This window comes from Gekko japonicus, unplaced genomic scaffold (assembly GCF_001447785.1).
Source record: "Gekko japonicus isolate JY-2015 unplaced genomic scaffold, Gekko_japonicus_V1.1 scaffold4023, whole genome shotgun sequence".
Classification (NCBI taxonomy): domain Eukaryota; kingdom Metazoa; phylum Chordata; class Lepidosauria; order Squamata; family Gekkonidae; genus Gekko; species Gekko japonicus.
In genome coordinates, this window is record NW_015161529.1 from 41,518 (window position 1) to 69,148 (window position 27,631).

Consider the following 27,631-nt stretch of genomic DNA (forward strand, 5'->3'; position numbering starts at 1 on the left):
GTGTTGTTGTTCAGTCGTACAGTCGAGTCCGACTCTTCGCGACCCCCATGGACCACATCACGCCAGGCCCTCCTGTCTTCCGTCATTCTCCGGAGTCTGCTTAATTTCACATCCATTGCCTCGACAACACTGTCTAACCACCTCATCCTTTGCCGTCCCCGTCTTCTTTGCCCTTCAATCTTTCCCAGCATCAGGGTCTTCTCCAGTGAGTGCTCCCTTCTCATTGGGTGGCCAAAGTATTTGAGCTTCAGTTTCATTATTTGGCCTTCCAGGGAACAGTCAGGGTTGATTTCTTCTAGGACTGACTGATATGATCTCCTTGCAGTCCAAGGGACTCTCAAGAGTCTTCTCCAGCACCATAATTCGAAAGAATCTATTCTTCGGCGCTCGGCCTTCCTTATAGTCCAACTCTCACAGCCATACATTACAATTGGGAATACCATTGCTTTGACCATATGGACTTTTGTTGGAAGGGAGGGTGATGTCTCTGCATTTTATTATGCTGTCTAGGTTTGCCATGGCTTTCCTCCCAAGGAGCAGGCGTCTTTTAATTTCATGGCTGCAGTCACCGTCTGCAGTGATCTTGGAACCCAGGAACATGAAGTCTGTCACTGCTTCCATGACGTCCCCTTCTATTTGCCAAGGAGTGGTGGGTCCAGATGCCGTGATCTTAATTTTTTTGATGTGGAGTTTCAAGCCAACTTTTGCATTCTCCTCTTTCATTCTAAGCAAGAGGCTCTTGAGGTCCTCTTCACCTCCTGCCATTAGAGTAGTATCGTCTGCATATCTGAGGTTGTTGATGTTTTTCCCAGCAGTCTTATATCCGGCTTGTGATTCATCCAGGCCGGCATTTTACATGATGTACTCTGCATATAAATTAAATAAGCAAGGTGACCATATGTCTATGTCTAGTCTGGACCTTATTATGAATATAGCATCTTGAACGCACAGATTGCCCATCGAAATGTGCCAATCCTACTGCTCCCCCACGGCACAGTCTTGGTGTTTCCCCCTTCCTTGCTTCAGGGGTCTCCAGAGCAGTCTGGTCAGTATTTGGATGGGAGACCTCCAAGGAATACCAGGGTCAGGACTTGGAGGCAGGCCATGGCAAGCCACCTCTGAACATCTCTTGCCTTGAAAACCTCACGGGGTCACCATAAGTCCACTGTGACTTCACAGGGTTTTCCATCACCCTCTATAGGATTATACTCCGCTGAGCTCCTCCTCCAAACCCCGCCCTCCCTAGACTCCACCCCTGGAATCTACAGGAGTTTCCCATCTCTGGGCTGGCAATGCTATCTGCCTCGTTCTAAGAGAGTTTGACTCGATGGCTCACTGGTCCCTTGTTGGAAGGCTGAAATCCCCCCCCATTCTCCCCCCTAAATTTTATTTCCGTTTACAGACATACAAAGCATATAGACATATAAAGCTGTTCTCATGTATATTCAGTTCATACATTTGTATGGCACTTACTTATATTTACATTAATGTTCCACTTCCCTTCAGAAGAAGAAGAGGAGGAGGAGGAGGAGGAGAAGATTGGATTTATACCCCACTCTTCACTACCCAAAGGTGTCTCAGAGCTGCTTACAAACTCCTTTCCCTCCCCTTCCCCACAACAGATGCCCTATGAGCTAGGTGGGGCTGAGAGAGCTCTTGACAGAAACTGCTCTTTTTCAAGAATAGCTCTTATCAGAACTATGGCTTGCCCAAGGTCATCACGGCAGGTGCAAGTGGAGGAGTGGGGAATCAAACCCGGTTCTCCCGGATTAGAGTCCACGCACTTAACCACGACACCAAACTGGTTAAAATATCCTTGTTCTATCTCTTCAATCTATCATCTTATTTAACAACACTTTTAAAATATATTTCCTCACTCTTTCCTTTCCTTCTATCATTTACTATTTCGTTAATTTTATCCTTAACTTACAGCTATATATTAGGAAAAAAAAGGTTTCCGTGTTTCTTGAATTTCTGATGTTGGTCTATTATGTATGTCAGTTTTGCGATTGCATTTGCTTAGTTTATACTTCCATTCCTGCAAATCTGGACATTTTTCTGCTCTCCATTTTGCCGCAAAAAATTACTCTTGCCGCTGTCACCATATAATTAAATCGTTCACCGTATGTCTTAGTAATATTACTTTGTACTATATTTAATAACATGTTTTTAGGATTAAACACAAACTTAAGTTTCAAAATCTTTTGTATTTCTTCATGTATCACTAACCAATATTTTCTTGCCTTCTCACATGACCACCACATATGATAAAATGCTTCATCTGTATTTTGGCAGTTCCGGCATTTTCCATCATGGTCTTTCTTGTTTTTTACTATATCTTCGTGAGTGATAGACCCTGTAAGAAATATCTCATACCAATAGAAAAGAGCAAGGGTCATGAATAAACTATTTGAAACGGCGGAAAATGACAAACTGACACTTGAGATGAGAGCCGGCACAGAATGGACGTTTCAAAAAACTTGGAAGAGATTCTATGATTGGTAGAATGTAAACGCAACTGATAGATAAATGTAGTAATTTGAGAACGCAGAAAAGATAAGCTTAGTAAAGCAGATGATGAATTTAGAAATTTAATAAGCAGAAGAAGTGATAAAAGTCTCTTGTTATATGTTGTTGGGGGTAGTTGGGTGTTGTCTGTATGTATGTCTGTAGTATATAAGGAAAAAATAAATAAATAATAAAAGTGTACCCTCGGGTACTTTAAAAAAGAAAGAAAGAAAGAAAAAAGCAAGGGTCCAGAAGCACCATTCGGAGTCCGATCAGACGGCTCTTTAGATCCGTGTGAGGCACGATTGCCTCATGGATCTAAAGGTAATGTCCAGACACAAACATCTGGGAAATGTCCCTCTTCCATGGGCATCCCGTTTTGCCGCGCTTCGGAGCCATACTTAAAAGATAGCTCTTTAAATTTGGGGTTTTTGGTTACCTGTGGGACAACTGTGGACTTTCACCCATCTGATCGTTCCACTATTGCGCACTCCTCCCATCAGGGTGGTCTGATGTCAGACCATCCCAAGCAGGCGCCATTTTAAAAAATGTCTACACATGCGCGGATCAACAAAGACATGTTGTCACGCCCATGCGCATGTGCAAAAAGGGTTTTTTTTTAAAAAAACCACCGCGCATGCCTCCTTCAGTGGACGCCATCTAGACAATCCACAACGGAGGCAGCGCACGGTAAGGCGATTCACCAGGGGGCTGTATGGTTGTGCTACGATGGATTTAAAAGATCGGGATAAAATCCAATTTGGCATCATGACGGGATTAGCTGCCCGTCTGAACGCACTCAAAGACTTACAAAATATGTGGCAGTGTAGGAGCTTGCGTGAGTCACTGCTCGCTTCTTCAGATACCAGTTTTGTTTAGTGGTTAAGAGCACAGATCATAATCTGGGGGAGCTGGGTTTGATTCCCCACTCCTCCACATGCAGCTGCTGGCGTGACCTTGGGTCAGTCCCAAGTTCTTTCAAAGCTGTTCTCTCAAGGGCAGTTCTCGAGAGAGAGCTCTCTCAGCCCCACCTACCTCAAGGGGTGTCTGTTGGTGTGACCTTGGGTCAATCACAAATTCTTTCAGAACTGTTCTCTCAAGGGCAGTTTCTCTCAGAGCTCTCTCAGCCCTAGTTACCTCACAGGGTGTCTGTTGTGGGGAGGGGAAGGGAAAGGAGATTGTAAGCCGCTCTGAGACTCCTTCGGGTAGTGAAGGGTGGGGTATAAATCCAGTCTCCTCCTCCTCTTCTTCTTCTTTTCTACTGCTACAGACAGACATAGCTACCCATCTTGATCTATGTTATACCAATTCTCCGTAGGAAAACTGACATTTTTCTCACTCGTCTCTTCCAGATCCTGCCTAGCTGCTCAGAATGGAGACACCCCTGGAGAAAGCCCTGGCCACCTTGGTGTACACCTTCCACAAATATTCTGGGAAGGAAGGAGACAAATTTACCCTCAGCAAGATGGAGTTGAAAGAGCTGGTGAAGAAGGAGCTTGCTTTGGGAGAGGCAAGTGAGGAGGAGATTGGCTGGGCGGGCAGGTGGAGGTGGAGCTAAAGTTCGCTTTGAATCATGAGTCATGCAGAATTCACTTCAGGGGCCACTCATTTTAGGAAACATTTAATGATTGGTGGCATGAGTTGATCAATCAATATGACCAGATCTCCATGAGCTTGCGCTTCCTTGAGTTTATTTGACACATGAGCATGTCTCAGGAGGTGCAATTTGAAAAGAAGCCTTCCCTTTAAGCTGGGGGGTGATCTGGGGTCATTTCGTAGAAAAAGAGGTGCAGGAGCTCATTAGCACAACTCATTAGCATAACTCATTTGCATACACCACACCCCCTGACATCACCGGAAGTGTGTCAGAAGGCAACACCCACGGCTCAGGCTCCACTGGACTGTTTTGGATTGCTAGCTATTGGGGGGTGGGGGGTGGAATGTGCAGATCTGTCCTCGCAGAGGAGGGATAGCTTGTACCTGAATAAAACATGGTCTTAAAGGTGCCACTGGACTGTTTTGGAGGGGGGGGCTGGGGGGAGCTCTGCAACCTACCTGGCTGCTTCTCGCTCTGACTGAGGGCTGCTGGGTGCAGGTGGTGGGGCTTATTGCTTGTGCCCGTCCCCTGGGCTCTTTACTGCCGGAGTTTCGCTCCTGTGCGCTCCTGCAGGAAATGACCCCGACTTATCTTCCATTTCCCCCTCACAGCTACCCTGCCAGGTGGGATAGGCCTAAGATCAAACAGGGAGCTTCAAGACTGAGTGCTGGGTTTGCCAGGAGGCCCCCAGTGGCTTGGGCCTGCTGTGTCCTCTCTTGAAGTGGGAGAAAAATGGTGTCTGCGTGTGATATCACTCCTGGTTGCCATGTCCATGACGTTCTAGGAATCTCCCCCAATTTCTATGCTCTTTACCACAGAGATTGCGGGAATTCCTGGAGTGTTGTGTGAGACTCCCCCTCCCCAGGCCCTGTCAAAATAGGGGGATGGCAACCCTCATATGAGTCCTTCCCCTCCCCACTTCCTTCTCCCCCTCTCACACTGTCTCTTTTGTACCACCTTCTGTCGCAGAAGCTGAAAGACAGTGGGATCGACAAGCTGATGGGGACCCTGGACAAGAACAACGACGACGAGATTGACTTCAAGGAGTACACGGGCTTCCTCTCCGCTCTCTGCATGACCTACAATGATTTTTTCCAGCAGGATGCCAAATAGGGGGGGGGAGAGTGCCTTCGGTTGAGGCCCCGCAGCGTCAAGACCCTACGGCCGCGTGAAATAAAAGAGTTTTCTCTCCAGCAACGTCTAAAGCTATTTCCTTCTTAGGGGCGCTCACTTGGATGCCTTGTTCTCCGAAACCGAAAACGTCCTTTTACAGAAAAGCTGCAAACCTCTGGCATTTAAATGAGGACCCCCCCGTGGGATATGTTCAGGCAGCAAATCTAATAGAGGGTGCAGACAGGAAGTACAGATTAGGTAGACAGGGGGTGCGTTCAGACGGCTCTTTAGATCCGTGCCAGGCACAGGTGCCTCGTGGATTTAAATGTAATGTCTAGACATCAACATCTGGGAAACGTCCGTCTTCTGTGAGCATCCCGTTTCGCCGTGCTTAGGGGCCGTACTAAAAATATACTACTTTAAATCTAGAGTTTTCGGTTCCGATGGGCCACTTGTGGACTTTCCCCTGTCTGATCGTTCCAGTGCGCAATTAAAAATGGTGCCCGTTCGGGATGGTCTGACTTCATCCTGAACGGGCGCCATTTTTAAAAAAATCATTGATTCTGCGCATGCGCGAATAACCAAGGACGCAATATCATGCCTATGCGCATGCTCAAACTTTTTTGTTTTTTAAAAAGCCACTGCGCGCCCGTCTCATTTAGTGGACACCATCTAGACAATCCACAACGGAAGCAGCACACAGTAAGGCAATTCCCCCGGGGGATGTCCGGTCGTGCGAAAAGATCGGGATCAAATTTGAGCTGGCATAATGGTGGGATTCGCTGCCCCTCTGAACCCACCCAGGGAGGGTCAGTTCTCCTTCCTGACCACCAGGTGGCATCCCACAGAGATCCAGGTCTCCTGCTTAGGATCTTCCTGACTACCCCTGCCCTGTGGGAGACAAGAGACCAAGCCCATGTTTACTCGGCCGCAAATCCTACTTTGTTTAGTAAAGCTTCTTGCTGCTAAGGAAGTGTACATAGGGTGGTGGCCTTAATTTTGGAGTTAGGAGGTAGCGGGGGGGGGAATCTGCTTGGAAGGAGACCAACTTAGAGCATGGACATTAGGGCTGCCAACTCTGGGCTGGAAAATTCCTGGAGATTTGGGGTTGGGGCACAGGGGGGTCGGTAGCTCGGCAGTTCGAGACCCGAGTGCCGCGTGATGGAGTGAGCTCCCATCTCTGGCCCCAGCTCCTGCCAACCTAGCAGTTTGAATTGCAAGTAGGTAAATAGGCACTGTTTCGTTGGGAAGGTAACAGCGTTCCGTGCTCCTCGGCGTCTAGTCACGCCGGCCGCATGACCACGGAAAAGTCTTCGGACAGCGCTGGCTCTTTGGCTTGGAAAGGGAGATGAGCACCGCATCCCTAGAGTTGGATTCGACTGGCTTTCGAGCAAGTGGTCTCAGCAGGGACGCAATGCCATACAGCCTACCTGCCCCCACCCCCCGCCTCAAAGCCATTTTTCTCCAGGGAAACTGATCTCTTTCAGCTGGAGAACAGTTGTAATTCTGGGAGATCTCCAGGCCCGTCCTGGAGGTTGGCAAGCCAAATGTACAGACACAGGGCTGAAGCTGCTTGATACTAAGTCAGATCCTGGGTTTGCCCAGGTCAGTACAGTCTACTCTGCCCGGCAAAAGCTCCTTCATGTCACCAACTACCTGCTCCTTTTAGCTGGGGATGCTGGGGGTTGAACCTGGGACCTTCGGAATCCAAAGCCAAGGCCTCTGCCAATGAGCCAAACCCCCTCCCTTTGTGTCATGCAGGAAGGTTGAGATGTAAAGCAAAAACTGTCCTGAATGTCCATCTGCTGGTTTAGAAACCTGGGAAAAGCCTATTTTTTACATGTAGAGGAAGAGTTGGCTTTTATACCCCACCCTTCACTACCCGAAGGAGTCTCGGAGCGGCTTACAACCTCCTTTCCCTTCCCCTCCCCACAACAGACACCCTGTGAGGTAGGTGGGGCTGAGAGAGCTCTCTCGAGGACTGCTCTTGAGAGAACCACTCTGAAAGAACTTGTGACTGACCCAAGGTCACCCAGCTGGCTTCATGTGGAGCAGTGGGGAAATCAAACCCAGTTCTCCGGATTAGAGTCTGATTCTCTTAACGCACCAATAGTGCAAGGGGCTCAACATTTAAGAACATAAGAACATAAAAGAAGCCAATGTTGGATCAGGCCAAAGGCCCATCCAGTCCAACGCTCTGTATCACACAGTGGCCAAACATACCAGGTGCCATCAGGAGGTCCAGCAGTGGGGCCAGGACACTAGAAGCCCTCCCACTGTTGCCCCCCCTCAAGCCTCTGGAATACAGAGAATCACTTGCCCCAAGTGGCCAGTTTGCCTTGGCAAGGCGGGTTATAAATCAAAAGTAATAAATAAATAATAATACACGTGAATTTGGTGCAAGCCCCGCCTTTTCACGTCACAGGAGGAGCAGAGTGCCAGCAAGTGGGGTTGCCAGGATAAGCCTAGCAACCATTGGGAGGGTTGAGGGCAGGGTCATGGCGGGCGGGCGATGTCAGCTGTGTCGCTATGTCACCAATGGGGAAAAAACCCGAGGTGATGTAGGGTAGCTCTAGGAATCGCTGGAAACTCTATGGTAAATCATAGAGTTTCCGGCGATTCCTAGACTTACCCTACATCACTTCTGGATTTTCCCTGGAAGTGATATAGCAACGCGCATGCTGCCGCTGTTATTCCCCCCCTCTCCCACTGCCGCTATGCGCTGTGGGGGGGCAACAGGAACTGGGGGGAATCCCCCACCCCGAGTGGGGGAATGGGAAGCTGAGCTGGTAGGGTCCATTTTGAACGGTGGGTGATGCATTATAGGGCAATGACTTGTCTTCCAGTATTGATCTCAGCAAAAGAGGCAACACCTTCTTTGCTTCTTAGTTGCTGCTACAGCAAGGAAACGAACCCTGTGTAATGGAGGCCAAAACAAATAATGCGCTGTCCTGGGAATCAGTAATGTATTGTAGAGTGAGAATAAGGGCATTTTAAGGAGCGCCTGGCTTTCACTTTTAGTGAGGAGGAGGAGGGGGGGAGTAGTAGTAATAGGAAGAGGAGGAGGAAGAGGAGAAGAAGAAGAGTTGGATTTCTACCCCTGCCTTCACTCTCTCTGAGCAGTTTACAATCTCCTTTCCCTCCCCCTAGCCAAAACAGACACCCTGTGAGCAGTGTTCCCTCTACGCTGAGTTAGTGTGAGCTATCTTACCGCTTTTTAGCCTCTGGCTCACACATTTTTGTCTCGGCTCGGGAAGGAGGGCTCCAGAGCACACTCATTTCTGCAGCGGCCAAATCGCTTGCTCACAGCTTTAATGCCGATAGCTCACAAAGTAGAACTTTTGCTGGCAAGACTCCACACTTTAGGGCGAGCATTGGGGCGAGAGAGCACTGAGAGAAGTGCTCTTGAGAGAACAGCTCCGAGAGAACTGGTGACTGGCCCAAGGTCACCCAGCTAGCTTCATGCGGAGGAGCGTGGAATCAGACCCGGTTCTCTGGGTTAGAGTCCGCCACGCTTAACCAGCCCAACAAGCCAGCATCCGGGCCCTGGGATGCCGACTAGAATCGCTTCTTTGTGCGCAACAAGGGGTTGGGAGCGGAGCAGATGACGGAGCAGGATTATCCAGACAGTTCTGGGCAGGCAGACAGGGAAGGGGGGGCAGAGCTACTAGCAGCCAACGAAGAGGGAGTGAAAGAAGTATGCAGAATTTTTTTGGGGGGGGCTGGCTTGCTCGCAGCGCCCAATCAGCTCTCTTCCAGGGGACTCAGGGCAGACTCCACCCCTGCCTATAAAACCCGGCTGCGAGTCAGTTCCCACTTCTCTGCCTCCTTCAACATCTGTCCCGCCTGGTCGCTTTCTTGGTAAGTCCCCTTTTCTCTCTCTCCACTGCGACGCATTCTTTCTAAGTTGCGGAGGAGCGGGATGCTGTGACAACTCACCGTTACTTCTCAAAGTTGCTTCCCAGGGGTGGTTCTTACGGTTGCCAACAGCCCTGGAGATGGGAGGGAAAAAAAACAACAACCCTGCAACTTTTAATAAGAGCCTCCGTCAAAAGGGGCAGTGAAACTTTGCAGGGAGATTGGTAACCTGACATCTGGCTGAGACCATCCCAGTAAAGGAGCAGGATATCTTTTTTTTCCTCCCGTCCAGACAGTTGGCAACGCTGTAACCATCCTCCTTTCAGAGGGTGGGTTTTTTTTTTTTGCTTCCCCGGGCAGGGTTGGAAAAAAAGAAAAAGAAATCTCTCTCTTCTCGTTCGCCCTTTGGGACTTCCCTGCCTCTTCTAAGGCTTTGGAGAAGTCAGCTGCGAAATCTCAAGCCCGGGCGTTGAGTCGAGCATGCGCAGAATGCGTTCCTCCCAGCTGAGCGATGGGAGGAGAAGCGCTCAGAGGGAGAGAAAAAAAAGACTTTCCGATGGAAAAGTTCTGGGCTGGAATCCCCAACGGGGAGGGTTGTGTTTCCTTCGCTGTGCGGGTTTTTTTTTCCTTCCCTCGCTCGATGGATTTCTCCCGGGGAAAGGGTTGAGCGGGAGGCGCGTGGGGATTTTTAAGCCTTGCAATTTACAGTGTTCCCTCTAAGCTGAGTTAGTGTGAGCCGGCTCACAGTTTTTTAGCCTCCGGCTCACAGATTTTTTTGCCTTAGCTCAGGAAGGAGGGCTCCAGAGCAAACTAACTGATGCAACAGCCAAATGGCTCACGCACAACTTTAATGCCAGCAGCTCACAAAGTAGAATTTTTGCTCACAAGACTCCACGGCTTAGAGGGAACACTGCTTGCAAAACGGATAGTTTGGAGGGGGCAGGAGAAAAAAAAAAACGGCAACAGGAAAAACGAGAGAGGGCTTATCTGTGGCCCCGAGCAGAACTGCCAGGGTGCGGGGAGAGGGGTGGGGCGGCGGCGGGACTCTGGAAGGGTGCGGCTCTCCCAGGGCGCGACGCTGAATTTTCGTTTGGCTCGTGAAAAAGCGAGTTGCGGTCTGCTTTCCTCTTTCTTGCCAGAGTTTCTGCACCTTTAAGGACTGCCAGAGAATCTCCCTCCTCCTCCTCCTCCTCCTGCTGCTGCATCTCTGGAAATGGGGGGAGGGGAGCTTTACTGTTTTTTTTTTTTGCCTGCCTGACAACCAGTGTTCCCTCTAAGCTGAGTTAGTGTGAGCCAGCTCACAATTTTTTAGCCTCTGGCTCACACATTTTTGTCTTGGCTCAGGAAGGAGGGCTCCAGAGCAAACTGATTTATGCAGCAGCCAAATCGCTCGCTCACAACTTCCACGTCAGGAGCTCACAAGGTAGGATTTTTGCTCACAGGATTCCACAGCTTAGAAGGGAACATTGCTGACAACCAGGGCTCCCTCTAAGCCAGTGATGGCGAACCTTTTAGAGACCGAGTGCCCAAACTGCGACCCAAAACCCACTTATTTATCGCAAAGTGCCAACACGGCAATTTAACCTGAATACTGAGGTTTTACTTTAGAAAAACAACAACTCATACATTAGCTTAAGCTGATCCAAACAAAGTAAGGAAAGCAATCCCAAATGCTTTAATTTACTTCAAATTATTTGGCAGAGAATTCGACAATTTAAGGACAGTCTGGGCCTGGCTGGGGCGATGGCATGTGTGCCCGCAGACAGGGCTCTGAGTGCCACCTCTGGCACCCGTGCCATAGGTTCGCCACCACTGCTCTAAGCTGTGGAGGCTTATGAGCCAAAATTCTGCTGTGTGAGCCACTGGCGTTAAAAGCTCCAGGTGGTCAGCCGTGTGGAAGCAGTAAAATATAAGAGTCTGGTGGCACCTTTTAAGACCAAGAAAAGTTTATTAAAGTCATTACAGCGTTAGAGTTGCGAGCGAGCGATTTGGCTGCTGCATAAATTAGTTTTCCTCTGGGGCCGTCCTGCCTGAGCCGAGACAAAAATGTGTGAGCCGGAGGCTAAAAAAACCTGTGAGGTAGCTCACACTTAACTCGGCTTAGAGGGAACGCTGCCAACAAAGGGTAAAAACGCAGGAGAGAAGTTATAAAGGAGGGGGCTGCCTCTGGCCTGTAGCTAGCATGGGGCCCACGGGGCCCAGCCCCCTGGTGTTTCTTCTGGGCCCCCTCCCTCCTGGGTTGCCCCCAAAGTGCTCCAACTTACCACCACCTTTCGTTTAATTAGCTGGTGGGCCCCTCGACGCCCCCTCCCCCCAAATTCCCTAGCTACGGGCTGGCCTCCTCAAGGGCCACTGATGGAGCCTCTAACTGCACCAGTACCAAAGTTTGTTGGGCGGTTCCACATGACACAACTCGTTTCCCGGGCAACTGATCCCGGAGCAGTTAGCGTAAGGGTGGGGCCACAGAAGCGCGAAGAGTGGATGGGCCGCCTTTCCTCTTCTGGAAAGCTCCTCTCCATACCCTGCAATTTGGTCCCATTTTTCACTGAATGAGCGCCAAGTCCAAGGGGGGCGAGGCGCTGTTCCAATTGGCAGCAGAGGAGAGAGGACCCGAAGCAACGGGTTTAAGTCACATGCAGAAAGGAATCGGCTGGATATTAGGAAAAAGTTTTTCACGGTCAGAGTGGTTCAGAGGTGGAATCGGCTGCCTAGGGAGGTGGCGAGCTCCCCATGACTGACAGCTTTCAAGAAGAGGCCGGAGGAATATTTGTCAGAGATGCTCTAGGCTGGTCCTACATGGGGCAGGGGGCTGGACTAGAGGGTCTGTAGGGCCCCCTTCTGACTCTGTGATTCTATGGGAGGAATCGTGCAGGGAGGAGAGGTGGATGAAAAGTTTGTGTCCCAGGTTTAATCCGTAGCCTTTTCAATTAAAGGGATCTCAGGGTGGTGGTAGTGGGGTTTGGCCCCCCCCACCTCCAACCCTGGAAAAGTGGGCCAACTTGATCTAAAGGCTAGGCATTTATTATTTATTTATTTAGGTTTATTAGTCTGCCCTTCCCTGCAAGCAGGGCGGCAACAGAGCAAGTACAACCAATAAATTCAAATGAAAACCAACATCGAAATACCTATAACATAATCAGCAAATAAAACAGTATACTTCTCAATGCTGCGGGGGCCGATTGGCTGTCGTGCTGAGGGAGGCGTGACAAAGCATCAGCCAGCGAGTTGGAAGACCCGGGAAAATGATGGAGCGTGAACTGGAACTTAGCAAAGAAGTCAGCCCACCGGAGTTGTTTAGCATTAAGCATCCGAGGGGACTTTAAAGTCTCTAGGTTCTTGTGATCAGTCCAAACTTCGAAAGGAACCCTCGCCCCTTCTAACCAATGACGCCATGTCGACAGCGCCAATTTTATGTGTGGAAAGGCAGTAAATCCTGCAGGGCACGGGCATTCTCCAGCCAAGAGTTCCACCAGGCGGGGCCCATAAAAACATAAGCCGTGTTGGATCAGGCCAATGGCCCCTCCAGTCCAACACTCTGTGTCACACAGTGGCCAAAACCCAGGTGCCATCAGGAGGTCCAGCAGCAGGGCCAGAACTCCAGAAGCCCTCCCACTGTTGCCCCCCCAAGCTCCAAGAAGACAGAGCATCCCTGCCCTAGACTGAGTGTTCCATCTATCAAGGGAAAGGTTTCCCTTCCTCGAAAGCCAGTCAGATTCGACTCTATACCTTGTGGCTAAGAGCCACTGATGGACCTTCAGCTCCGTATGATCCATCGTGACTTCTCTTACGTTCCTTTCCCCTCTGACCCACCCTGTTAAGCTATAGCATGGCTCTGCAGAGAAGAGGGGGACGGAGAACCCTATAAAAGGCTAAAAGTCAGTCAGTTGGGGGACGGAATCGCAGAGATTTGTTCTGCCAGTTAGAAGGCGGCGCTTAGCTTCACCCCCTCCTCCTCGTGATCCCTGGTGGGATATCCTCAGGGTCCCGCTTCCCAGCAGCCGCGCCCCTCTGCTTCTTCCTTTGACTGCGATGATCAAAGGAGGGTGGCCTTTAATCTGGTGTGACGGGAAAGTTCTGGAAGTCCCATGAGTCAGAGTTTAGCTCCACCCTTAAGAAGGTGGAGTTTAGCGCTCGGGAGTATCTGCATGGACGCTCCCACCCATGGCCACCGTGCAGTTCTTTCCTTGCAGCAAACCGACGGAGGTCTTTCTTTTATCCAGTTTAAAGGGGAAATCTCATGGGGGGTGGGGGCAGTGGGTAGTGACATCAGCATCCTATTTGAATCAGGACTTCCCATCTCCCATGTAGGGGGGAACTCGGGTTGCCAACTCCACAATGGGAGAGTCCTGGAAATTTGGTGGTGGAGCCTGGAGAGAGAGTGCAGAAGGACCTCAAGAGGGTATAATGTCCTCGGCCCTCCAAAGTAGCCCTTTTCTCCAGGGGGGCTGATCTCTGTAGTCTGGAGGTCGGTGGTGATTCCAGGGGATCTCTGGGGCCCACCTGGAGGTTGGCAACCCCAGGGGAACCCTTGTGTGCAAGCCGCCCGACGTAACGTTCTTCCAGATATGAACCCTGTAAGAAGGTGGCGTGGATTGGAGAACCTCCCGGGGACTGAAAGTAGTCCTCTTGTCAAAGTAATTCCCTCTTGTCAGAGCCAGTTTGGTGTCGTGCTTAAGTGCACGGACTCTAATCTGGGAGAACCGGGTTTGAGTCCCCGCTCCTCCACTTGCACCTGCCAGATGACCTTGGGCAAGCCCTAGTTCTATCAGAGCTGTCCTTGAAAAAGAGCAGTTTCTGTCAGAGCTCTCTCAGCCCCGCCCTACCTCACAGGGTGTCTGTTGTGGGGAGGGGAAGGGAAAGGCGTTTGTAAGCCGCTCTTGAGACTCCAAGTGAAGGGCGGGGTATAAATCCAATCTCTTCTCCTCCTCCTCCTCCTGTGGAAATCATGCGACTCACAGTAGAGGGCCGGTTCTGTGTGTGGCAAGTTCCAGTGCCGGTTCTTGGCAGAAGGTATTAAGAAAGGGATCTTAGAGAGCAGTTTGGTTCTGAAGTTTTTGATGCTGTCTAGCTCCCTGTGTCAGGGAGAGACCCAGGAGAAGACGGGAAAAAAACCAGGCAAAGTTGGACTGGTTTACCGTGCCTTCCCCTTCCATCCTGTTTGCTCTGCCTTCACATAAGCCCTACCCAATTTTGTTGGCAAAGAGCTTGCAACCCGTGACTTCTGCTTACCATTCCTGGATGAAGCAGACGGTATAATTCCACTAACGGAGGCTTCTGTTATTCTCCTAAGCAACCAGCCGGGACTGGCCAGCTAGCCGTTGGATTGAGACAGAAAAGAAAAAGTTTGCAGAGAACAATGAATAAAATTCTTTCCAGTGTGCCTGTGTATGTTTGTGCATCTCTCTCTAACCAGCATGGTGTAGTGGTTAAGAGCGGCAGACTCCAGCTCACACATTTTCGTCTCAGCTCAGGAAGGATGGCTCCAGAGCAAACTAATTGAGGCAGCAGCCCAATCGCTCGCTCACCACTTTAATGCCGGTAGCACACAAAGTAGAATTTTTGCTCACAAGACTCCACAGCTGAGAGGGAGCCTTGGCTGCCAGTCTCCCCTGGCAGGGGGGTGAAGTGTTTGGGTTGCCAGGTCCAGGTTGGGGAACTCCTGGAGATGTGGGGGTGGAGTCTGGGGAGAACAGCGACCTCTGTGGGGTATACATTCGTAGAGTCCACCCTCCGAGACATCCATTTTCTCCAGGGGAACCAATCTTGGAACTCTGAAGAGGAGTTGTGATTCAGGGGGGATCCCCGGGTCCCACTTGGAGGCTGGCGTCCCTAGTGAGAGACCACCGAGGAAGTCCAAGGTTGATATTTAGAGGCAGGCAACAGCAACCCATCTCTGTTCGTCTCTTGCCCTGAATACCCTATGGGCACTGTGACTTGATGGCACTTCCCGCCACTGAACCAACAGTCAGAATTCCATCTTGTCAATTTCAGAAATTAAGCCGTTCATTGAGGAATGCATTCTTTGGTTAGCCCTTGACCTAACGGCAATCCATTTCTTTGAATGGCCCCTCCCATTTGAGAGTTGTGGGAGGAGGGGAAACACACACACACACACACACCTTTCCACTTTCTCCAAACTGTCAATCTTTCTATAGAACTCTACTATATCCTTAGTCATCTCAGCTTAAAAAAAGAGATAACCTTTTTCTCTAAGCTGAATCACAACTAGAAGAAGAAGAGAAGAGTTTGGATTTATTCCCCGCCCTTCACTACCCAAAGGTGTCTCGGAGCGGCTTACAATCTCCTTTCCCTTCCCTTCCCCACAACAGACATCCTGTGAGGTCGGTGGGGCTGAGAGAGCTCTTGACAGAAACTGCTCTTTTTCAAAAACAGCTCTTATCAGAACTGCGGCTTGCCCAAGGTCATCCAGCCAGGTGCAAGTGGAGGAGTGGGGAATCAAACCCGGTTCTCCCAGAATAGAGTCTGCGCACTTAACCACTACACCAAACTGGCTTTCTAGATACATGGTTTTGATTAAGGGGATCAGGAACTGACGTGCTTTGGGTATGGACATATTTGTGGTTGATGCAAGGTTGGGAATTTTGTCCAAGCAAACCAACCTACTATGGGACAGGTGGGAGGGAGGCAGAAACAAAGCAAAAAATATAAATAAAGCACAGGCCGATAGCCACAGTGGGGCAAAAGGGGGCAGCGCCCTACCGATCTTTTGTCATGCCCCTCCAATCAGCATGACAGGTCGGTGTGAACTCTGACACATGTCTTGCAGGTGTAATTTTGTTTTTGTTTTTTTTTAAAAAAGGGAAGGCATTGAGGTAAAAAGTGAGTCCTGTCATAAATCTCCCATGATTGAATTCTCTATGTACTTCGTTAGAACACAATTGGTAGTTAAAAGGGCCGAAGAGTCCTGATTTTAAAAAGTCTGGAAGGGTGCTGGGTGGCACTGTTAGAAGCCTTGAGTTAGTAATTTTCAGAGGAAAAAAAGGCTGAATTTACAGTTTCAGGTTTCAGGAAGAAGGCTCTCACACCTCTGTAACTCTGCAGACTATGCAAAACACTTGCTTGGGAGGGCATTTTTAGAAGAAGAAGTGATTGGATTTATACCCCGCTCTTCACTGGGAGTCTCAGAGCAGTTTACAATCTCCTTCCCTTCCTTTCTGCACAACAGACACCCTGAGAGGTAGGTGGGGCTGAGAGAGCCCTGACTGAGAACTACTCTTGAGGGAGCAGCTCTGAGAGAACTATGACTCGCCCAAGGTCATCCAGCAGCTGCATGTGGAGGAGTAGAGAATCAAGCCCAGTTCTCCCAGATTAGAGTCTGTGCTCTTAACCACGACACCAAACTGGCTTATACAGTTTATACAGGACAGGACTGTGGTCTGCGCCACAGCGCATGCTATATATTATCGATTTGGTGTATGTTCTATCATACTCTTACAGCATTGTTTTAATTTTTTTGTAATTCCGTTTCCTGCATTGTTTGGCATAGCATGTTTGATGCTTTTTTTTTTTTGCACCTTTGTAATTTTTGCACGCCTAATCCTATTGCATTTTTATTAGATCTCTCATGCTGTCTGATTGCAATGTTCTATACCGTGCAATCCACTTTGAGTCTCAAGTAGAAAACTGGTAAATAACTAATAAAGTATACTTAGTCAAGTAAATAAATAAGGATGGGCTGGCCACCACTGTAGTCATTTGCCACCCTCAATAAAAATGTTCTGGCTATGAGCCTGGATAAGAAGAAGAGGAGGAGGAGATTGAATTTATACCTGGCCCTTCACTACCCAAAGGAGTCTCAGAGCGGCTTACAAACTCCTTTCCCTTCCCTGTGAGGGAAGTGGGGCTGAGAGAGCTCTGACAGAAACTGCTCTTTTTCAAGAACAGCTCTTATCAGAACTACGGCTTGCCCAAGGTCATCCAGCCAGGTGCAAGTGGAGGAGTGGGGAATCAAATCCGGTTCTCCCAGATCAGAGTCCGTGCACCCTAGGAAGGCCTCTTGCAATCTGAATGCTGGCTGATGTTTGCTGTGTTTCCGTGGCTGTTCAGAGACGGAAACGTCATGAAACCACAGGGCTGGGCTTCAATACAGCTGCTACAGTTGGCGGTGCATAATAGTTTAGCTGCCGCTGATCGGAATACTTTTGCAAGACTTCTTCTCCCTAGGATCTCTACTGGGGGAATGTTTCTTTTTCCAGTTTTCAGTGCATAGCTTGACCTCAAGTTAAAAGGCTTGACGTTATTCAAAGGGGTTTTTTTGTTCAGCTCTACGCTTCGGCCATGTTCCTTGCCTAGAGAACTGAACAAGAGCAGTGCAGCTTGTGACCAACGGGAACAATGGAGATAGATCAAGACGGGTAGCCATGTTAGTCTGGCCCCTGCCACACGGGGCGGAAAGGGACGGGCTGAAGTGCGGCTTCTGAGAGCCGCACCAAAAGAAACATGCCGCGGCGGGATCACATTCCCTCCCCGGCACGATCAGATGCCAGGGGAAGCAACGGAGGGGAACGGGAGACTGCCGAACTGCGCTTGTCTGAGCATGCGCAGTTCAGGCAGGAGCCGGGGATGCGCCGGCAGAAAGATGGGCTGGCGATCCCACGGCCGCCGTTGATGCGGCCTTCGTGGATGAACCACCTTGGTAGGTGGTTCATTTTTGATGTGTTTTTTTGGGGGAAGGGCCGGATCGGGGACGGGTGCGCAACGCTGCCCAGATGTTGCAGTGGGCTCGCGCCCGTTTGCTCCGGCCTCGATCCAGCCCACTCCCGGCCCCAAACCCCTCGTGTGGACAGGGCCTCTATAGCAGTAGAAAAGAGCAAGGGTCCATTAGCACCTTAGAGACTAACAAAATTTGTGGCAGGGGAGGAGCTTTTGTGAGTCACGGCTCACCTCTTCAGATACAGCTAAAATGGGATTCCATCTGTCCTATATACTGGAAAATGGGGTGATTTCAGATGCCAAATGACATTAGCAGGCAAGCGACAATAGCAAGTGAATGACAATAGTAGGTGTGATTGGATTAGGTGTGATATGCAGAGGGGGTAGTAGGCGTGGAGAAATCAGCATTGGTAGTGAGTAGGGTTGCCAGACCCCCAGTCCGGGTAGGGTTTTCCTCGATTTCTCCACTTTGCTGGTGGGGAAAAGCCCCACCCCGAACAGCCCCCTCCTGCACCGATTTGGTTGGTGAGATGATATCACCCGGAAGTGATGTCATCACGCCGGGCACATTGATGCTCTAGCATTTTGGCCAAAACTCTATGGTTACCAAAGAGAAGAAAACTCCAGGATGGACCCAGGAACCCCCCCCCCCACTAAAAGTGAGGTAAGACCTGGCAACCCTAGTGATGAGACAGGAAACCTCGGTCCCGATTGAGTCCAGGTGGATGATAGGGGAGATAAGAAGAAGAAGAAGAAGAAGAAGAAGAAGAAGAAAAAGAAGAAGAAGAAGAAGAAGAAGAAGAAGAAAAAAAAAGAAGAAGAAGAAGAAGAAGAGATTGGATTTCTATCCCACCCTTCACTTGGAGTCTCAGAGCGGCTTACAAACTCCTTTCCCTTCCCCTCCCCACAACAGACACCCTGTGAGGTGGGTGGGGCTGAGAGAACTCTGACACAAACTGCTCTTTTTCAAGGACAGCTGTGCCAGAGCTTGTGACTGACCCAAGGTCACATCAGCAGGTGCAAGTGGAGGAGTTGGGAATCAAACCCGGTTCTCCCAGATTAGAGTCCACACACTTAACCACTACACCAAACTAAAGAGAGGCTGCTTAATTGCAACTGATAGTGATGCTCAAGACAATACATCCAGCTGGACTTAATTGGACTTAATTTGAGCTGTATCTGAATAAGCAAGCCGTGACTCATGAAAGCTCATCCCCTGCCACAAATGTCCCTAGTCTAAGGAGCTATTGGACTCTTGCTCTTTTCTTCTGGAACTACAGAGGTGCCGCAAGCCCCAGAGGGGGAAGCTCTGCAGCTGGCTTTAGAGCCAGGAACGGCTGTGTCTCTTCTGACTCCCCCCTTTCCCCAGACTTTCTACAGAGCCTGAACATAGTATTTCGATGGGAGGACCTCCAAGGAAGTCCAGGGTCGCTATGCAGAGACAGGCAATGCCAAAGCACCTCTGTTCATCTCTTGCACCGAAAACCCCACGAAGGGTCGCCAGAGGTTGGCTGTAACTTGATTACCCTTTCCACCACCTTATTTGTTAGCCACCCTGAGACACTATGTGTAGGGCGGGATAAAAAAGGTAAAAGGTAAAGGTTCCCTTGCTCGAAAGCCAGTCGAATCCGACTCTAGGGTTGCGGTGCTCATCTCCGTTTCAAAGCCGAAGAGCCAGCGCTGTCCGAAGACGTTTCCGTGGTCATGTGGCCGGCATGACTAAACACCAAGGCGCACGGAACGCTGTTACCTTCCCACCGAAGTGGTCCCTATTTATCTACTTGCAATTTCTTGCTTTCGAACTGCTAGGTTGGCAGGAGCTGGAACTAGAGACAGGAGCTCACCCTGTCTTGCGGCACACCCGGGTCTTGAACTGCTGAACTACTGACCTTCCACAGCCTGCAGTTCAGCGTCTTAACCACTTGAGCCACCGCAGCTCCACAGGGCGGGATACAAGCCGCAAAATAAATAAATAAATAAATAAATAAATAAAGGCAGACTTGGGTTTTTAAAAGGGACAATCATTGTTTCTGCTCTTGGCACCTGCCGGATAAACCCAGCTTGTACAACCAGAAATGCAGCAACCGGCTGAATGCTGGCACAGCTGGCCTGTATCCTTGGCAATCGTGCCTTCATTCATTATTCATCTCTCACCATTGAAAATAAAATAAAAATAAACGCTGCAAGCGTTTCCAAAGTCGTTCAACATTTTATGTCTTCTAGGTTGGGTTGCCGACTTCAGGTGGGGGAATACCTGGAGATTTAAGGGGTGGAGTCTGGGGAGGGGCGGTAACTCAGCGGGGCGCAATGCCCTAGAGTCTGGCCCTCCAGAGCAGCCATTTTCTACCAGGGGAACTGATCTCTGCGCTTGGAGGGAAGTGCCAATTCTGGAAGATCTCCAAGCCCCCACCTGGATGTTGGCAACCCTGCTTGTAGGGGAGAAGTGAGTAACTGATATTATGGGTATTAGCCAATAGGCAAACTGATGAGTATTCTTAGAGAAATATACTTTGGGAGAGATAAAGTCAGCAGGGCAATGAGTAAAGAGTCAGAGTCCAAGTGTGTAGGAAGGCGGGAGGGGTTGCATCGGTGCTTAGTTCTCGTGGCCCTTTCTTACGTGCCCCGGGGAAATGCTGATCGCCACTTTAAGGTAGGGCTACCAGCCTACAGGTGGGGCAAACGTAGAAAAACACCGTGTTAGAACAGCGACAGAGACAGGCTTCAACACTGTAGACTATCTTGCTTCTGATCTAAGTCTTATGAGGAAAGGCTGACAGAGTTGGGTATGTTTAGCCTGGGAAAGAGAAGGCTTAGAGGGGACATGATTGTAGTCTTCAAGTTTTGGAAGGGCTGCCATGTAGAAGATGGAGTAGATCTATTCTCTCCTGCTCAGGATTGCAAGACTAGGTCTAATGGGTGGAAATTCCTTGTAGTCGATACCGGCTAAATATAAGGAGAAACTTCCTAACTTTAAGGGTGGTTGAGCAGAGGAACAGTCTGCCTCAGGAGGTGGTGGATGCTCCTTCGCTGGACGTTTTCAAGCGGAGGCTGGACGACCATCTTTCGGGTATGTTGTCGGGCTATCTTTCGGCTCTGCTCCTGCAGAATGCAGGGGGTTGGACTAGATGACCTGCAAGGTCCCTTCCAACTCTAACATTCTTTGATGAGAGACGCAGCCGTCGTCACTGATGAGAGATGCGGCAGGCTGGTTTGCTTTCCGAAAAGAGATAACACAAGCATACGACCGACATGCCTCCCAGGCAAAAAATGGCCTGTTTCAAGAGAGTCTTCTTCAGGCAAGATGATTTTTTCCTGGAACCAAAGCTCACAATGCTACAATGCGCAAGTCAAGGATTCTACAGAGGGCTTCTCCAGTTCTTCACGTCTCTGTAGCGGTGGACTTTTCTACTAGCTCTATAATGTTCTTTAGGCTTTTGTACTGTAATGGATATTTATTATTTTATTTATTTATTTAATTCGATTCCTATCCCGTCTTGCCTGACAAGCAGGCTCAAGGCAGCACACGATAATAATTTACAATAAAAACAGATCAAACACTAACCATAAAATATAAAGTATCCCAAAGAAAGTGCCAGTAATAGATGTTCAGTAAGAGACTAGGGTCTCTCTATTCTATTCAAGTATATTACTTACGTCAATATATGAAGATATAGTAACGTAATAGTATTGTGTGTTTTGTTCTAACATGGTGTTTTTCTTTTTTTAAGTACCTGTTAGGTATACTTTTATTATTTTCATATTATACACAACAAACATACATACAACACATCACAAACAACCACTTACAAACAAAAAACCATACAATGAGATCAGTATATTTTCTTTCTTTTTTTTTTTATTTAAAAGCTTTATCTCCTCTCCTAAAAAGGAGAGATATTTCGCTTAGTTGGAAAGGGGGAGGGTATATAGTGGGATCAAGAGAAAGATGAGTGATGTTTTAACTGGTAAAGTTAATCTGTTAGTAATATTAAAATTTTCTTCTTTGGCTTCTTCTGTGTGTTGTCAAACTTCTTTTTTCAAACCGGTTAAATGCATTGTCTATATTAGTATATTAGTAGTGTCCCAATGGTGCTCCGCTAGCAAAGTCTTTTCCAACGATTTTTAAAACGATCATCTACGGGCTGACTTCTTTTAATCTCCGAATTCAGGGAGGAACTTCCTCTGTTTACTCCTCTCCGATTTTTCGGCTCCTCCTCCGGGTTGCTGCTTCCGCTGTCTGTTTGCAAACTGCAAATGCCATAATCCTTGCTCTCTCGTGCCTCTTCAAAAGGTCTCTGGCTTTGAGAATGGTTTTCTCCTTTTTCCATCTCTCGCTTATATGTTTAAACGCTGCCATTCTCTTAGCTGGACCTTCTCTCCGCAACTGTTGACTTATAAAAGCGCTTTTCAGGGCACCTTCTCGCTTGTCACAGCTCAATTCTTTTCTCACAGTCCCAGTCAAGGTCACAGTCACACGCAATCTGTTTATTTAACAGCCGGCACAACAAAAGATGAAACGCCTACATCTTGCTTTTTTGTTTACTTTTATTTAAGTTCAAATAACGCTTTTTAAAGACAAAAATCTTCTAGCCTCTTCTCACCACGCACCAAAAAGGGACCACTTCTCTTTTCAGATTCTGTTCCCCCCCCTTTTTCTTCGCTCAAAATCTCTGCTTGCGGGAGAGGGGGTTTCCCCTCCTCCTCCCTTAAATCTTTTCGCTGGGGGGAGGGGGAGCGCGCTTAAGTCTTTTTCTCGATGTCAGACAACTCACCGTTTCAGCCGCTTCTTTTCTTTTTCTCGGTTCGTTCGCTTCATCACTCGGTGACCACAGGCGGCTCCGCTAAACCCCATACGGGGTCACTTGCGCGGCAAGGTCCATTGGGGCATGGCAGGGAGGCTCAATTTCCGACCTTTCGGCCGAGAAAGAGACTCCCGCCTTCGAGCCCCGGGTCGGAGCCCCCTTTTCTGGGGCTTGTCTGGGTCTCCGCTTGCGCGGATTCCCCCCTTGACCGCGGGCGGGCGAGACGCCCTCGGGAGCGACCCGAGGATGCGTCCGCCATTCGCGGGAGCCAGACCGGAAGTCAGTATATTTTCTTATAACTCTTATTACCATATTAAAAAAAAGAAAAAGAAAAATTTCCTTGGGATTGCTTAAGTTTCTGTGTACTCCTATCTTTTTACCATAGTTTCTATTTAACTAAAAGAGATTAATCCTAGCAAAAATTTCATTACTTTAAACTATGCATTTATATTGTACCAGTCATTCGGTTTCCCCCACGTGTTTTGAAATGTTGGGTCTGTTGTCCCTCTCATCAATGATGACAAGTTTATCATTTTCCGCCCTCTCCAACAGTTTATTCACATACTCTTGCTTCTTTGGTGCTTCCATTTGTTTCCAATAGTTTGCATATAGTATTCTTGCTGCCGTAGATAGATGTACTATCAAATAACATGGTGTTTTTCTGCGTTTGCTCAACCTTGCCGTGTTTCCCGTGTGCTTTGTTGCTTAGCCTCCAGGGGGGCCTGGGGCTCTCCTGCTTTTACAACTGATCCCCACCTGACAGAGATCAGGTCCCCTGGAGAAAAATGGCTGCTCTGGAAGGTGGACTCTATGGCGCTGTGCCATGCCGAGGCCCCTCCCCTCCCCTCCCCAAACCCCTCCCTCTCCCAGCGCCCCCCCCAAAGTCCCCAGGCATTTCCCAACCCAGATCTGCCAACCCTACTTTGGGGTCAGGAAGCAATTTTTCTCCAGGCCAGTTTGGCTGGAGATCCTGGAGGGGTTTTTTTTTGGTCACCTTCTGAGCTTGGAACAGGGGGTTACTGGGAGTGTATGCGTGGGGGGGAGGTATTTGTGAATTCCTGCATTGTGCAGGGGGTTGGACTAGATCAGGGTGGGCAAACTTGCTTACCAGAACAGCCACACCGAATAAACGGCAGATGTTTGAGAGCCTCAAGACATGAACAAATACCACACACACACTTTCTTTTAATTGGAAAATATGCAAATTTGTTTTTTATTAACATTGAACCTAGCAGTTTGAAAGCAAGAAATTGCAAGTAGATAAATAGGTACCACTTTGGTGGGAAGGGAACAGCGTTCCGTGCGCCTTGGTGTTTAGTCATGCCGGCCACATGACCACGGAAACGTCTTCGGACAGCGCTGGCTCTTTGGCTTGGAAACGGAGATGAGCACCGCAACCCTAGAGTCAGACTCTACTGGCTTTTGAGCAAGGGAACCTTTACCTTTTAACATTAAATTAGACCATGTGGAAGAGCCACATGCGGCCCCTGAGCTGCAGTTTGGCCACCCCTGGACTAGGTGACCCTGAAAGTCCCTTCCAACTCTAAGATTCTGTGATTCTATATGTTTGAAAAAGAAAATATCTTTACTAGAGCTAACGTGGGAAAAGGTAAACGGGATGCAAAACAGCAGACACTAGATCCTACATCTTTACCGCTAGAAGAGTACTAGGAGAAGAATGGCATCTCTTCTTCACCGAGAGCAAAGGGAGGAAGAGACCCCAACATGCTAAATAGCCAATACATTAATTTCCAATCGCAGAGCTCAAGTTCGGGTCATTTCACTAGGACCTCCTACAAGATTCACGGGCTTTTCTCACTTAGTAGCAGATTGGATGCAATAAACGCACTTGACTTCCTGTGACTTTCCCTATGAAGAGAGGTATAAAGCGCTTGGGGCTCTTTAGCTTGGAGAAACGACAGCCGAGGGGTGACATGATCGAGGTTTGTAAGATTTTGCCTGGGATAGTGCAGGTAGAGAAAGAGGTACTTTTCTCCCTTTCTCACAATACAAGAACTCGTGGGCACTAAGTGAAATTGCTGAGCGGTCGGGTTAGAACGGATAAAAGGAAGTCCTCCTTCACCCAAAGAGTGATTAACATATGGAATTCACTGCCACAGGAGGTGGTGGCATGGACGGCTTCAAGAGGGGATTGCATAAACATATGGAGCAGAGGTCCATCAGTGGCTATTAGCCATAAGGTATAGATAGTAACTCTCGGTCGGGGGGCAACAGTGGGAGGGCTTCTAGTGTCCTGGCCCCACTGGTGGTCCTCCTGATGGCAACTGGTATTTTTTCACCACTATGTGACAGAGTGTTGAACTGGATGGGCCGTTGGCCTGATCCAACATTGGCTTCTCTTATGTTGTTATGACCAAAGTTAACTCTATAACTACTGAAGTGTTTTAACTTGTTAAACTCAACGCAGACCAATTTTCGTGTTTAAATGGAATCACGTTGAAACAGCAGAATGGGTCCTTCAAACATCCCCTTGGCAAAGTGGGGCTGGCCGTGGGAGGACTCTAGGCAGCTTTTGGTTCTCTGGATGATAAGGAACGCCCTGGGGGCAGTGTTCCCTCTAAGCTGAGTTTGTGTGAGCTAGCTCACAGTTTTTAAGCCTCCGGCTCACAGATATTTGTCTTAGCTCAGGAAGGAGGGCTCCAGAGCAAAGTATTTATTCGGTAGCCAAATCGCTCGCTCACAACTTAAATGCCAGCAGCTCACAAAGTAGAATTTTTGCTCACAAGACTCCACCGCTTGCTTAGAGGGAACATTGCCTGGAGGTGTGGACTATTTGAAGCAGTCTAAACTGGACTTAGGGTAACCCAGATATTGGTGGAATGAGCTATTACTGTGATTAGAGACCCAAATCTGTTTGCACCTAGTCTCTGATGGGCCACTTTGGTCTTCTCCTTCCTCAGATCAACTTCCAACTTCCAACCGTCGAGATGGCGTGCCCCCTGGACCAAGCTATTGCCCTCCTGGTTGCTGTTTTCCACAAGTATTCTGGCAAAGAAGGTGACAAGAACACCCTGAACAAGAAGGAGTTGAAGGAACTCATCCAGAAGGAGTTGACCATTGGATCAGTGAGTGTCACGAGACATTACGGAGAACAATGCAAAAATGCCTGCTTTTGGATACGTCAGGGGTCCCCAGCCAGGGCTCTTTTTGTAGAAAAAACCCAGCAGGAACTCATTAGCCTAATAGGCCACACCCAACAGCATAAACTCATTAGCATATTAGGCCACACCCCTGACAGTACAGCTCATTAGCACATTAGGCCGCACCCCCATGTTACAAGAAGTGTGGTCATCCAGCCACACCCACCTTTTGCTTTTTATTCTGTTTACCTTGTTTGTTGTCAAAACCCAGGGCCTTTTTTTGTAGCAGGGACTCCTTTGCATGTTAGGCCACACACCCCTAATGTAGCCAATCCAAATGAGTTCCTGCTGTTGGGTGTGGCCTATTATGCTAATGAGTTCCTGCTGGGCGTGGCCAACTTGGGAGCCAGCCGGAACTCCGTTCCTGTGCGTTCCTGCCCAAACATAGCCCTGTCCCCAGCATTGTTCTTTGCGGTGCCAGGGCAGCTACCGACAACTTTTCTACTGCCCACCAAGTGTTTTTAGAAAGTGGGTGGGGATTTTGCCCAGCAGGGCATCTGACTGGCTATCGAATATTTGATTGGCTGTGCAGATTTTTTTTTTTTAAATATTGTTTTGGGAGTAGCTGCCACCACAGTACAAGGGCCTTTGTTATGCGACTTAAGGAAAGCTGCAGGAGCCATTCTGTGGCAGTCTCCGCCTCCTTTTGCTGCAGCCATTTTGTGGCTGCACCCACCGCCCTGTGTCACATATCCAAAGGTGCCTGCCGGCTCAAGAATGTTGGGGAACCTAGGTTACATGAAAAACAGTTGCCTGTCCCCTTTCCCCCAGCTTGATTTTTTTCAGAAAAAGAAAAGCAGCCTTGGAAAGCTGGAACCGAGAGTGTGAGAGTAGCTAAGGTGGGGAAGCTGCAACATATTTTTCCACCCATCCACTAGGGGGTGTGCTCACACACATGCAAAAATCCAGCATTTTCCGAATTCGGGTGTAATGGAGCCGAATCATATCAGTATTTTCTGACACGCCCAAATTCCAATATCGGTACGGTATTCGGATTCGGGATTTTTTGGGGGGAATCCTGAATTTTTTGCGGCTCCACTATAGCCTATGGGGACCATTGTGGTCAATGGTCCCCATAGGGTATAATGGGGAATCTGTATGGGGCCCCCGATTTTTTGAGGTAGAGGCCCCAAAGCTGCAGCATAGCTAGTGGTCTCCTCAGAGGAACCCCCAAGTTTCAAAAGGTTGGACCATGGGTCCAATTCTATGTGCCCCCAAAGAAGGTGCTTCCACTCCTCCATTGTTTCCAATGGAGGGGGGAAAGGCATTCAAAGGGCTTGCAGTCCCTTTAAATGCCTTCTGCAAGCTGCATGGTCACGCCAAAGGTGCTTCAAGGGCTTGTGTGAAAAGTAGCACTGTGGTAAGGATATTTTCCTTTCCAGTGACACACCACTGGTTCCAGCCCAAGGAACACAAACTTCAGAGCTTTTAAAATGAAAGAAATTACAAAAAAATAAAAAAAATTGAACATCTTTCTCTGAACCTTGTGATTTGCCATTTGTATTTTTCAAAGGTTGCTAATGGATTGTTTTTTTTGGGGGTGTTCCCATTTCCACCCTAGCACTTGAATGATGCCGAGATTAAAGGACTGATGGAGGATCTCGATCGCAACAAAGACCAGGAGGTGAACTTCCAGGAATACGTGACCTTCCTTGGTGCCATGGCAATGATTTACAATGAGGCGTTGAAGGGTTAATTGCAGACGAACCCCGCTAGATCAAGGCAGCATGGCCTCGATGAACCGGAAGTGCCTCTGTAAGCAGTTTTGTGTCTAATAAAGATTGATTTTTGTAATGTTGGGACGGAGTATGCGGCTTGTATTTTTGGGGGCACTCTGATTCCATGTATGGAGGTTCCACATAATTGTTCTGGCTAAAAGTCATTGGTAGGTCTATTAACCTTGAACTTGACAAACCCAG

At 48.8% G+C, this 27,631-nt stretch overlaps 2 protein-coding genes across 2 annotated transcripts in view; both read left to right on the forward strand.

The window, feature by feature from the left end:
• Positions 1–5,268, forward strand: part of LOC107125807 (protein S100-A5-like) — a 31,002-nt gene extending 25,734 nt beyond the window's left edge. The window contains exons 2-3 of the mRNA XM_015429270.1: positions 3,861–4,018; positions 5,075–5,268. Coding sequence (XP_015284756.1) covers positions 3,881–4,018; positions 5,075–5,218 — 282 coding nt within the window. The 5' untranslated portion in view covers positions 3,861–3,880 and the 3' untranslated portion in view covers positions 5,219–5,268. The remainder of the gene's footprint in view (positions 1–3,860; positions 4,019–5,074) is intronic.
• Positions 5,269–8,989: 3,721 nt separating this feature from the next.
• On the forward strand, positions 8,990–27,514 carry LOC107125805 (protein S100-A6). The gene is made up of 3 exons (XM_015429267.1): positions 8,990–9,079; positions 25,473–25,637; positions 27,274–27,514. The coding sequence occupies exons 2-3, from the start codon at positions 25,500–25,502 to the stop codon at positions 27,406–27,408; spliced, it is 273 nt and encodes a 90-aa protein (XP_015284753.1). The 5' UTR covers positions 8,990–9,079; positions 25,473–25,499; the 3' UTR covers positions 27,409–27,514.
• Positions 27,515–27,631: the final 117 nt, after the last annotated feature.